The sequence below is a fragment of the Polypterus senegalus genome, chromosome 3, assembly GCF_016835505.1.
Source record: "Polypterus senegalus isolate Bchr_013 chromosome 3, ASM1683550v1, whole genome shotgun sequence".
Taxonomy (NCBI): domain Eukaryota; kingdom Metazoa; phylum Chordata; class Cladistia; order Polypteriformes; family Polypteridae; genus Polypterus; species Polypterus senegalus.
This window is the reverse complement of record NC_053156.1, coordinates 234,014,026-234,027,954: the sequence shown is the minus strand read 5'-3', so window position 1 is coordinate 234,027,954 and position 13,929 is coordinate 234,014,026. Positions and strand designations below refer to the sequence as shown.

General features: G+C 35.9%; 1 protein-coding gene across 8 annotated transcripts in view; it reads left to right on the top strand.

Annotated features, from left to right (window-relative positions):
* Positions 1-13,929, top strand: part of dnmt3ab (DNA (cytosine-5-)-methyltransferase 3 alpha b) — a 592,789-nt gene that overhangs the window by 404,828 nt on the left and 174,032 nt on the right. For 5 of the 8 annotated variants that reach the window (XM_039748774.1, XM_039748772.1, XM_039748776.1 and 2 more), the window contains one exon: positions 11,743-11,892. The exons of 1 other annotated variant lie outside the window; for it this stretch is intronic. In XM_039748774.1, coding sequence (XP_039604708.1) covers positions 11,743-11,892 — 150 coding nt within the window. The remainder of the gene's footprint in view (positions 1-11,742; positions 11,893-13,929) is intronic. 2 more of the 8 variants (XM_039748775.1, XM_039748773.1) reach the window with 1 other exon arrangement.

Below are 13,929 nucleotides of genomic sequence, written 5' to 3'. Positions count from 1 at the left end.
TTTTGCTCAACAGCTTTCACATTGTATCTTCTGTATGTTGTGCACTTTGAAATAATTTTTCTGATAATCAAGTTGGCTTGAAGGTATCCAGTGTTTCTGGCGTAACTATGCGAGCATATAATTGTGCCCACAATATCCAATTTCTTTATGAATGTGCTGCAATATAAGGGAAGCAATATGTGAATGCTTGTAAAGAATTGCAGGATGCTTCGCTTCATCTGGCATTGCAGATTTATTGCGTCTTCCTCCAACTCTCAGTATTCCATCTTGTATGACTGGGTCAAGTTTAAAGATTTGACTGTTCTTTTTTATGTAAACATTTTTCTTTAAAGCTTTTAATTCTTCTGGAAATTCTGCAGTTGACTGAGGCAGATAAGCTCTGTTTCTGCTTTAGCCAAGTCTTCTGGAGAAATTGGGTTTGGCTTTAACGTCGGTTTATACTTCTTCATATGCTATGTGATGTTGTTTTTTGTTCTTTGGGATAACTTCCAGATTGACTGACTTCTATTTGAAATGTTTTTCTTTCATTTTTTAAGTGCAACAGTATGTCTTTACACTTGAGGAGCCAAGCCACTGCTTTCTTCAAGTGTAGCCATTCTGAAAAGTGGGTGATTACTTGTTGAAGGGCTCGGCAGCCTCTTCTACTCTTGTCATGTTGACTGCACAAGGGTTAACTTCTGGATCATTTTCAGAAAGTGGTTCATTCAGTAGATCTGGTCTTTTTGGCCACTCACATTCTGGCTTTGATAGGGAAACTTGGACCCTAAGTCCATGTGGTGCTTCTAATGAAACTTTCTATGCTTAACCCTGTGGATGCTTGATCTGCTGGATTCAGGGCAGATGTTACATACATCCACTGTGAAGGTTGTGAATAATCTCTGATCACTGAGATTCTGTTGGCAACAAAGGTCTTGAATCAAGTGTTTTCATTCGCTATGTATTCTAGCATTTTGTCCATTTTGACTACCAAAACGGCTGCTATCAGCTCCAGTCTTGGAATCGTGACATGCTTCAGTGCTGCAACTCTTGACTTACCCATCAAGAATAAAGAATTTTCTTTGCCTTCTTCATTAGTTAAGTGAAGGTATGTGACGGTGCCATACTCATCTTCACTGGGATCTGTGAAATGGTGCATTCGTGCTGACTTTATGGTTCCAAACTGTGCAGGTTTAATGCATCTGTTCACTTTGTAGTCTGCTAGTAACTGTAAGTCATCCATCCATTTTTTACATTTCTGAATGTGTTTGGCTTCTACTTCTTCATCCCACCCACATTTATCTTTGTACAAGTATCTTAGGATAAGCTTTGCTGGGAGTATGGCAGGTGCTAGAAAAACAAGGGGGTCATAAACTGAGCTAACAACAGACAGAATACCACTCCTTGTAGCAGGCTTGTTTTGTAACTTTATCTGAACTTTGAAGCTGTCTGTTTCTGTGCACCACTGGAAACTCAGGGCACATTTTGTGGGAAGCAGACTGTGGCTCAAGTCTAGGTCGTTTTGTTTAATAGTTCTGTCCTATTCAGTAATAGATAATAAAACTGCTGTGTTGTTACTCACCCACTTGGTCAAATAAAATCCTCCTCTGAGGCATAGAGCTTGGAGGTCCTTTGCCAGCTTTATAACTTGTTCTTCTGTTGCTACTGACTTAAAGCAGTTATCTCCATAGAAAATAATGTACCACAACCTGCCTTCATTGCAATTCAGGCTTTCTTTTGGTACTTTGACAGCATAACCCTTCTCAATAATGTCTTTCATGAAGGCTTTATAGTCTTCGTGGAAACCTGAATTTTTGGTCAGTTTTCTCTTGAGCCCAACAGCATACAGTTCAACAATACAGCGATTGTTTGGCACTTTAAGTGTTTTATCCTTTAAAGGCAAATTTAAGCAATAATGGCCACCTACCAGTCTTGCAGATTATGTGACTATGCGCATGAATTTGATGTCCTGCAACGTTCCCTCCTTCTCCTCACAGGTGCGCTCTGGAAAGTCTGAAATGTACTGTTGAAGCAAAATTTCTTCTATTTCTGTTATTGACACACAACTGATTGAATGTTTAGGCAGCTTACCACTGTGCTTTGCGGAGTCATCTATTTCTTTGTATAGCCCACAGATCATCTATCCAAATGCGGTTTTCACTGTGTGAGGTTCACCTGGTTCACTCAATATGATTTGCCACAGCTCAAAGGCCTTTGGGATATTGGCACCTATTAAAACATCAACTTCAGAGTCTATGAATGGTAAACGTACCTCTTCTTAATGTCTTCTTATCAAGGAATATTTTCTCTTTGCCTTTGGCAAATTAATAAATGCATTATCATTGAGACCGCAGACTTGCAAATTTGATAAGAAAAAGCATGTGCTTAGCATTTTTGAATCATCATAATAACTCATAGTTTTGAGGAATACTTGTGTTCTTCTCCCTTGAAGGTTTAGCTGTCTCTAAAGCTTTTTGGTACAGATTGTTACTGTACTACCGGGGTCTGTAAAGGTGTATGTTTCTACATACTATTTTCTGTTCTTAGATTTTGACCTTAACGGGAACCTCATACAGTGCGCACTCTTCACCGACCCCAGTAAAGGCACAAGTTCCCTTCTCGGTTTCCCCTTCAGTTGATGTTGCCACACTGGATGTAGCTTTAGATGTTGCTCCATCATCTTTTTTGATATGCAGGATATCTAGATACTGCAAAGAACATGTCTGACATTTCATTCTTTCTTTACAATACTTACCAAGGTGCCCTTGTTTAAGACAACGAAGGAATAAACCTTTAGTTTTCAAACAATCAGTTCTGTCTTTATGTGGCAGCTCTTTAACCTTTACTGCATTTAGCAAGAGTATACTGGCCATTGCAGAATACACAAGGCTTTTTAAATGCACAGACAGCAGTAACAGTCTTTTTGACCAAGGTTTCTTAAATCTCCTTTTCAACAGCATCAGAAATGCTCGTAATGAAAATACTTCCTGATCTCTCTCTACACTTCAGAGGAGAACTACCCTTGTCAGTCTTTTCCTTTTTCCCTGTGCTACCTTGTGGAGCTTTTCCATTAACAGGATGGATCATCATCTTAGCCTGTTGATGTAGAAAAGTAGTTAGATTGTAAATATCTGCCTCTGTGTCTTCTCTTTCTTCATGTTCATAAGCTGAGTTTTGCCACATATCTTGTAATGAATATGGGAGCTTTGTGAGCATGGTATGGACATTTGGATTGCTTTCGAGTGCGTCCCGGCTCCTTGCATTGACCATGTAGTCCATACAGGTTTCAAGAAAGGTTGCATAGTTTCTCAGGGCCCCTCCATCATTTTGTTTTATTTGAGGCCACTTCAATGCCTTATCCATGTATACATCATATTTGGTTGCCATAATTACTTTCAGTTTGCTTTCTGGCCTTTTGATAGCCTTGACTTGGTGGCAATCATGTACAGCCCCTTAACCATTTCTTGAGGAAGGCCTCTAATATATTGAATCAGGTAATTTACTTTATCTTGAGGGTCTTCTAGCACGTCACCTACAGCCTGATCAAAGGCTCTGATAAAATCCGCGTAAGGCAATGGATCCCTTGAAAATAAAGGCACCTGTCTGTGTGGTACTTCACCATGCAGTGCAGGAGCTTCCTTTTGTTTATCTCTTTGTTGGGCTAACATTTTAGCAATTTCTGCAAACAGTCTCTGACTTTCAGCGACTGCCCTCTGACTTTTGGCCAGATCCTTCTTGAACACGTCTATCAGATCGTGTCTGAAACTCTGAGTGTCAGCCTTTGCGTTAGATGTAGATCGTTCCTGCCTTTCAGACTTAAGTTCAACAAGCCTTTGTAGGATTCTATCGAGTATCGGTTGTTCAACTACACTTGTTACGGAGGATGACATTGCCATAGCTCTTAGCTGTTATGACGAGCCACATTTACTATCGGGAATGCATTTCAACTGTGGAGCTTGTAGGACTCTGGATTTTGGGCCATCTTGATCTCACAGTTGCATCTCCAAATCGATTAACAAACTGCTCATCAGGTGGATGTGCTAAAAGGCTCTTCATATCTGTAAGCCAAGCTGCTGAAGCATCACTAAATTCATCCCATATATTAGAGCTTCCTGCGAATGCTCTTTTCTGTATTTTTAATTGCACCTTACTTACTTCGCATAGATATTGCTCATCCATACAGCTCTTAAGCCTGACTACGCATCTTATGCAAGGTTTCAAACAACTGTACTATCTCTGTGAATTTTTCAGGAGCATCTTTAAGATTTTCAATTTCAGCCATGAGATTGGAAAGCCGGTCACATTCTCTGGTTTTGAGTCCGTAATCAGATCACTCCTGGTAACTTCACTTCAGTTTTTCTTGGACATTGACACGTTCACAGCAACGTGTAAGCTGTTTCTTAGCAACAGCTATGTCACAATTGGGACGCTCTAACAATACAGATGAATCAGGCTTCCTTAACTCAGGCAAAAGCACAAGTGATCCTCCATGATGTCTTATATTATATCACAGGCTCTTAAATCTTCTCCAGTTCCGGTATAGAAACCTTGCTTTCATTTACGATTGTGCAAAGACAGAAGATAAGATCACAATACCTCATAGTCGCTCAGTTCTTTTTCTTTATTTAATGAGTCCTCAGATGGTAGTTTCCAATTCCTGATTTTTCTGATGAAAAATTGTAGCTGCGTTTATTCAAAATTATTAATGATCTGCAGCTTTGGTTTGACTCATGGGATTCAGCAATAGCTTGACTCGTTGAAATGATTCCACAGACAAAATATCTTTGTTTTTTAAAGCTTTAGTAAAAATTCAAAGTAAAACTGTTCACACAAAAACAGAGACAAAAAGGGTTCTTGTATAAGAAAAGTTTGGTTTAAAGCTTGTTTCTTTCTTTAAGTTTGCTTATACAGCTGAACCATTTCTAAATGGTCAGAAAATGGTATGCATATCCCATTTGCATACTGCAAAATGGGTCTTTAAGCCCACACTAGCCATGAGACTAATTCCAAACACACACTGACACACTAAACACACTGTACTTCAGAAATAGCAAGAAAGTTCTATCTCATATTAACTTACGGGTGGTAAAAGACTATACCATATTTTAATAGCTATTCTTCTATAGGAGTTAAGCAAACACTATATATATTTAACTTTAAGCATTAACTTTCTAAGATTGGCTCTTAGACTTAGAATGGAAGCCAAGTAGTCATACCTCTAAAGCCTTAGTGCCAGTAATTTAGTGAGTGTGACAAAGGTCTTCAATGTCAGCACTTCATAGCAGGAGGGAATTTAATTCCTGTCTGGCATGAGTTGTTATATATTTACTGTATGTCGTGGACTGATCACACAAAGGTGTGCGTTTTTAAAAATAATTCCAGGTCAGTAATATTCTGCTGTTTTAAACAAACAAATCATGTTTTATATCTAAATAAACACATGTAAGATAATCCACAGAACCCTTATTGATGAGTAAAATTTAAGTTAGTGTGGAGGATTGTTTTTCGAACAAAGGATGATGCTCTAACATTAAGAAAAAAAAAATGTCATGGTATGGCTATTAAGGGGTGGGCAGGATACATTAAAACATCACCAGACTGCAGTCCAAGAAAGAATTAGTGACAAGCCTTGCTTTAATAATAAGGAACCTGAGCAACTGTGAAATAAAAAATTTAGACAATATGTAGCCAAGTCTAGATTGAGAGTGATAGCAAATGAAACAAAATGAGTATTCTTTGGTGGAATAGTTAACTAGACTGAAGGAATCAACCAAATTTAAATTAGAGGCAAATATGATGGTGGTTAGATTGCAAATAGGGATATAAAATGTTTTCTGTAGGGGGTTCATGAAAACACTTGCCTTTCTCTAAGAAATATTTAAAAATGTTGTTACAAAGAAGACTGAACAAGTCGGATCATAAGTAGCACATAGCACAATTTTTTTGCCTCTGTTCTCTGTATGTAAATAATAAAATATAGTATTGCAGTATAATACAAACCTGCGTCAGGTATTCTAAGTGGCAAATTATATTATACTAAAATGATCACTCCGCTTCTGCAAAGCTTGCAGAGGGTGATAAAGCTAAGTATATTGCAATGTTAAAAAACTGGGACCTACAGTATCTTCAGCTGTTAAATTCCCGTAGGATGCCAATATCTATTTTATACTGCCCAACACAATCAAGGATGTTGGAACTTTTAACTTTTAAACTGAGGCCTCAAACAAGCCTGGAAAGTGATTGTTAAGTGAGCCACGAGGCTAATAGAAGAGAGACTGAACACAAAAACTGATGAGTAAGATATTTCAATCAAGGTTCTGTCATTAATTACTCACAGGTGTCTCCATAAAACCACTAACAAAATATATGACTCCCTCCAGATGCCCCCTCTCCCTTCCCGCCATACCTGTTTGTACTACTGTGATAAACATAATAAAAGCAGACCTTGACCCTCAACTGATTCATGTGTAGTGCCTTCTGTTACTCCTTTCTGGCCCCATGATCAGAAAGCCTTTAGCACAGAAGAACCACTGGAAATGTAGTCCAAAACAGTAAAAAACTGGAACTCATATAGTGTTTAATATAAACAGTGATGGGCATAGAAAAATGTAGCATAGCTTCATTGCACACAGCAAATGTAAGCTGAACTGTTTTACAGCAATGCATGAACTACCTAAAGTATCCCAGAGGAGGAAGCAGCAGGATGATACAATCTTCCCAAAGTTCTTTGAGTGAACAGTAATAACATCAGTGACACAAGGTGAAAAGGGCCTATTAACAACAATGAGGTACCAGGTTGGTGGATATAAATAGGAAAAGTTCAAATCAGTGAAATGACAGGAAACAAGAATAGCACAAAAAGCACAAACACCAGAAATGTAAAAAAAGTCTTCAGGAAAAGTAGAAGAAGCCAGAAAAAGCCTGAAAATTATCATTGGCATCAAGGTTCGTCTAGCCAAAGAGCTTCACTGGACAGAGATAGAGGTGGCACAGTGAGGAGCAAGTGTATTTTGTAACCCACTTGATGGACAGTGCAATGGTGCTTGGACTGCTTGCATTTTAAATAAGTGAATGAATCTAAAATTGGTTTTGATTACTGTGTATTTGTTTATTTTTTACTTTTTGTGATATAAAGTGAATGCTTGTCTTAATTAATCATAAGATTTACATGGATTTACGTTTTTTGTATATTTTTCTTTTTTTTATTTTCATATAATGAATAACTATTAAGATTAGTCAAATAGTATACACTGATGCAGTGGTTTTGGCTTCTGCCTTATGAATTGAATATCCCATATTTGATTGCTGTGTCCAATCACTGGCTATGTGGAGTTTGTATGTTTTCTCTATGTCTGCATGAGTTCCCTCCATGTACTCCTTTTTTACTCTCACATCCCCTAACAAATGTGTGAGTTGTGTCAGAAACGACTCAGAGTCATGGAAAGGTTTGGGGCAGCCACCCATATAATTGATTTCCTGGCTGCAAAGTTGAGCAAGTAAATACAGCACTGCTATGCACAAAACCGAGTCCAAAACAGAACTGAGAGAATAGGGAAAATATGTAGGCTTTTAAAGGGGAAGACAGGAAGTGAGATCATAGGGGTTGGGCTCATGAAGGTCTTCAGCCATTGGTTTGAGCCCAGATGTGACATCACAGGGGCCGGAGCCGGCAAGGTTTCCTTCCATAGGCTCGGTCACGGAAGTGACGTCAAGAGAGCCAAGTGAAATCTCCTGTGAATGGTCTACAGGAAAGGAAGAAAAAGTGTCAGTCCCAGTATGCCTCGGAACTGTCCTTACTCAAGCCCTTTAGCTGCCTCCCATGCGCACATGTGTGACTGATGTTAAGGATCGATTTCAAATTGCCCACTTGTGAATTACCAGACCCATTTGATGGACTGGTAGCCTATCTAGTGTTGTTTTCCAGAACTAGACTTACTGAGTTTGGAAATAGAATAGAATACAGTTTCTCTTGGAAAACAACAAACATTTTCTAATACCTGCTAGGCTCTGTAGTTGCCCATTTCTATATTCCTGTGGGACAGGACAGTAATGTTATCTACTCAGCGAAGTGACAACAAACAGATCAGGTGGAAATCAGCCACAATTAAATTACTTTACACTTGGCTCATGTAAACTGTTGTCTTATTTTAGTCTGTCAGAAGCAATTTGAAGTATTTAATTCTGAGGTGACATACTTATTTTTACCTGAGGTTTGAATATAGAATGGAAACTTTGACTTTTTTTTTTTCAAATACAGAATAAAATCCCAGTTTTACAAACGAAATCTTCAGTGGAAATTTGGTGTATAACTGAAATTCAGGTTTCATTGTTTGGTGTAGCGATTATGAAGGTAAAATTGAAATAAAAATGCTGTGGTTTAAATCCCAATACTTTTTTTATTTTTATTTTAAACCTGCACAGACCAAGTGATCACCATCTCTAGATTGGATAGAATTCCAGACTACTTAGAAGGATTCATAGCATTCACTTGACATGAAAGTGGCTTTAAAAAGTACAATCTTTCAAAATACCTGCTATTTTTATTTTCTAATTCCAGATTATAAGACAATAATTTGAGCATTCTGTTATGGTTAGAAAAAAAAAATAGTATTTTCATCCCTAAGTGACTGTTTACCTAGCCCATTGTATAACTAGCATTCCTTGCACTTTAAAAACTAATTTCTGTCCTGTGAGTAAAAGACACCATCCTGAATTATGAATAGCTGCATTGTACCTGAGATGATTTTGCTTCCATAAATAGCTAACAAAACAGGCCAACCACCTTTACTGTTACTTCAAAAAGACATGATGTTTAAATCATAAAATGTGTCTATTCACTGGTTTGCACATTCACCAAATCTAAGAAAAGATAGTTTGGAAGATAGTTATATATTACACTATCGAACTAAACTTAATATATAATCAACTTTTATTTCTTGCAAAAAAACAATTTTTATGATTTCTGTAATTATAACAAGGACTGAAAGTGGCTGCATATATTTTAACTCAGGAAAGCTAGAAAGAAAACCTGACTTTATCATACATACATTATATCACTTCATCATTCTACCTTACCCAGCACTACTTTATTAAAAAGGCACGTTCCTCTCACAGGACAGCTAAAGAACCAAGAGTTAGTATACACCGCAAGCTATTGGAATTTGCAGGTATTTTTATATAATAAATCCTGTATTTCTAGAAATGCTTATATGTATACTTATGTCTGTTAAGCAGCTGCTATCTCAGAGTGTTACTCTTATATGTCCAAGCATGTATGTAATTGCCTAGGAGTTACAGTACATGTTTATGCACATGGCAAGTGAACTGCATTCTTTACAACCCAAACCAAAGGTTATATTAGCAAGGAAACGGCAGAGAGACTACAATAGCCCTAATTTCACCAGCAGGTAGAGTAGCTTTGTAGTGAGATGTTGGATAGATTTTACTAATTAAACCTACTTGGAAATAACCGCAACAGCTGTCATTGTTAACTAACTCTGAAACACATGTAAAAGTGTTTGAAGGATTTTTGTCTGATGTGTAAGACTGATAATGAGTGCAACTAAACCTGCTGACTAAAAGTTCCATAGAGAGGAGTTTGTGCTCTCTCCAGTTAGTGATTCAGTTACTGGCAATTACCATTTCTGTTTGTTTGTTTAGTTCATTTTTCTTTTATTTGCATATTTGAGCTTATCAGTTTAATTAATCTCTGTATATACATGTATTTTCATTTTATAGGTTAAAATCTGCACAAACCTGTTACACTTGGTAACTTCACAAACTGAATTTACAAAACACTGTACATACTATGAGCTCAGAAGAAATATTATGTTAATGGAATTTTCTTATTACACAAAAAAAAAATCCCTGATTGTGTGAATATGAGAACATTGTAAAATTAAAAAATTATTACTAATCTAAATTTAGAAGTGTACTTTTCAATACTAAGTCTTTTTATACATTAGTTCTGCTATTGTATGTATAATGCAACTGTGCTAAATCGTCTAGTACAAAAAAAAATTTACTTATTTTGTATAATCAAATCCCAGAGCATTCACATGTAGATTATATTTTCCTGGTTAATCTTCATCAATATTGCAGTATGGCATCTTTAAAATAAAAAAAAGTTGATCTTCCTTTTATAGAGGTTTATAGAGTTGTGGCTGACAACTTGCTGGTGAGTTCTTTATAGTCCATTATCAAGAGGCTTTGAAGTGTGCACATGTGAGCAGAGGTTAAACAGTTGGCTATATAACTATGCACTGCAGACACATTTATTGCTTGCACATACACCAGTGCAAGCTACAGTGTAGACACAAGAGATATATGATGAATACACATTTTCTTACTTTTGGGTCATCTCCATTGACAATGCAAGGTCTCGAATTTTTCATATTGAAATGCAAGCTTTAAGTTTCTTCATGGGCATATAGTGTATTTTAGTGTAACAAAATGTAACAAAATAAAGGCATTTGTAGCACTTCCCAAAACTATAAATGATTTTACAAAAGTCTTCATTCTGGAATTTTCAACCATGCATACATACATCAAGATATTGATTAATATGAAATTATTTATTATACTTGCTCTTATTTCTAAAGCTTTATAACCATCAGAGAATTTCAAATCTCAGAGTAATGTAGTCTGAACTGAAATAAAGCAAGAAAAGTCATTTATGTGATTGTAATGATGTGAACATTATTACTGAAGAAATAATCATTTGTTAAAGGAATAACCTAAAACAAACATTGATATGTTGAAAAATAATATGCCATTATGTTGTTAATGAAATATAATAAACCAATAGACGAATGATGTCTGGTCCATCACCAGATTGAGAATTTCACTGCATTTTAATTATTCATCACTACAATACACTAGAAAACATGCCCAAGGTATATTCAAGGTTATAGTCTTACTGATGTGAGAAGTCTTGCTGTTGTTCGATTAAAACGTAGTGATCATTTGCTTTTTGGGACATTCAGATCACTTGATCTATAGATGTATTAGCTTATGCTTTGTTATGACATGTAAATCTTTTAAAGTAAACTGCTTTGAGCTTCAAAATTTTGCACCAGTTAGATAGAAGAGCATTTCCTTACAGCACATGTTGGAGTGACAGGTGTATTTCTTTTTCTTGTTCAATACTGTGCTTAATTTACAGGAATCTCTGTTACTGAATTTAATTGTGAGAAGCATGAATTATAAAGTGCAATTCTAAGATGATCAAAGGAGAGAGTTTCTATGGCCTATTGGGTTACACACCCAGTAGTTCATAAACACAAGAAAATGCTCAGTTGGACCTCTCAAAGGAAAAAGGAGACTATCAAGTCTACTGTACAATGATAATAAATGGTACTGAGTGTTATAAAAATTGTACCCATCAAATACACTTGGTTAACTGATAAATAAAAATCATCACCCAGCTTTACCCTATGCCATAGAAGTACTTAAATTAGGGAATATGCAGGAGAAACAGTCAGGCATAAAGGCATACTTTTTGAAAGTTATTACTTAGTATGATTACCAGAATAGTCACAGCCTCCTTATTAAAAGTGAATGCCTCAGTGTTGAGGAAAAGTTTCACTAAATATCAATTAGGTCTACTTAGCTGTAGAGTAGGAGTTTTCTAGATCCTGGAGTCACCATGTCACAGTGGTGAGTCTAAAGGTTTTTGGAATCACTTTAAGTAATATTTGTTAAGGGAAAACACTTAGTCGACAGAATATTTATGTTGTTTTCCCGTGTTCTTTTTATTCATTTGAGCAGGGAACTCGAACCAGACTTCGTGGGGGACTGGGCTGGGAAGTCAGCCTACGTCAGAAGCCCTTGCAGAGAATAACCTTCCAGGCTGGGGATCCTTATTACGTTAGCAAGAGGAAGAGAGATGAGTGGCTGGCCAAATGGAAGATGGAGGTGAGTAAATGGATTGACTCAGTGTACAAGAGACAGTAGGGAAAGTCCTTTCCAATCTAGGAAACACTGTCCAAAGGGTGGGGCAGAGTATACCTCCAAAGCCAAGTGTATTTGACGATTCAGTTGCTATCTCATGAAGGTACCATTTATTCAGTATTCTTGGTGCAAATCAATGGAAATGACTGAGCTTAACCGATGATGCTCCTTGCGTGAGTGTTTGTTTTTGTAGTTTCTTTTTGTATTTCTTCATTTTCTGTTGTTTCAGACTATCATTCAGAAAAAATGTTATTGTTTACAAGAGGGAATAATAGAAAGAATATACAATTACATTGAACAATAAAGAACAGGTAGAAAGTGTTTACATTCACAGTTGTTCTGGGTTACATAGAAGATTTTTTTTCTTCTTTGCTTCAAAACACACATGTTCAGTTAATTCATTAAATTTCTTATGAAATTACTTGTCTTACGGAATTTATTATTAATGTACTGTATGCTTGCTTTTGAAGGCGAACACTAAAATAGATCTACAATATGCTACCTATTGTCAAATTATCCTTGCAAACAAACAGCATACTAACAATGCAAATATTTATGCAAATCAAACTTGTGTTATACTAGTTTTGCAAAAGCAATACCATGTTGATATGTTTATGGGTATACTGCAATTAAGTTATTTTTTAAAATTGCAGAATAAACTTTCTTCGGATGATAAGAAGTGCAATGTTTCAATAATTTTTCATTTTCCTTTACTGTGTACTGATTTAGTTATTGATTATTTCCAAATGTTTCAAATTTACATGCTGGCTAATGTTACTAAATTTGTACTAGTTTGTTGTAGTAAGTGCCATTTTGCCATATAGGAACTAAATGCTGGTAATTTTTCACTCGATGTTTTTTCACCTTTGTTTCTATATTCGGATTTTATAACCTATATCACGTATATTAGATCATTTCGATACAAATAACATATATATGTTTATACATATGTACAATATGGTACTCCTTGAAAATGTGTGGAACCATCTAGTAATTCTTTAAATTATTCCTTTGAGATGATTGTTTAATAAAACTAGTTCTTACCTCTGTTAAAGAAAAGGTTAATATCCATAAATTAAAGATAAATTCAGTCAAGCTGATTTACTTGTGTAGAGTGTTGGAATTCACCATTCTAGTAAGGTGCTGTTAGAGAAAGTGTTCTAAATGCCCGTCCATGTGGACTGGTTTATAAAATCATAATGAAACCTGATGAAGAAATATGGTCAATCTTTTAAATGATTCCACGGAACAGATAAAAAAATCATTCATGATGTCCGCCAGAACCACAGGACCATAGACAAGAATCTTTAAATTATTGTGTTCATGGGTGTTAAACCAGGTGAAAATTAAAAAAAAAATACATCTGTTTATATTACATTTGCAGCAGATTATCCACATGCCTGAATATATCTACATTTATGTACACTGTATATGCATACTTATGCGTGTATAGGTAAGCATTCTAACGACTAACTTAGGAAGTCAGACAAACGTTTTGTTCCATAGTATCAGCAAACAATAGCAATTTGTAACTCATTTGTGATCACAGATTGATATTTTAAATGTCTAAAACTAGCTGATAAAATATCTAAAGCTAGCAAGTAAATTTACTGAAGCATAACCTAAACCAGTCTTTCTCAAACTCTGTCCTGGAGACCCACTGTGGCTGCAGGTTTTTGTTCCAACCAGCTTCTGTTTATAATTAGACTCCTGGGCTAATTAAGTGAACTGTTATTTCCCAAGTTCTGTGTTTTGGGAACAATATAGAAATTAGAAAACAAAGTTTTGTAAAAATAAATAAATATTAAAATGTACCAAGCAGTTATATGGGAGTAATATATATTGTTTTCTTTTTAACAATATTTTCATCTTGATTTTCATTCTACTTTTCCAGGTGTTCTAATTGTTTAATTAATCCATTATTTACTAATTATTGGGTCTAACGCTAATGTAGTTGCAGCCTTTCATGATTCTGTGTTGTTTGCCTGCATGTCTGCTCTG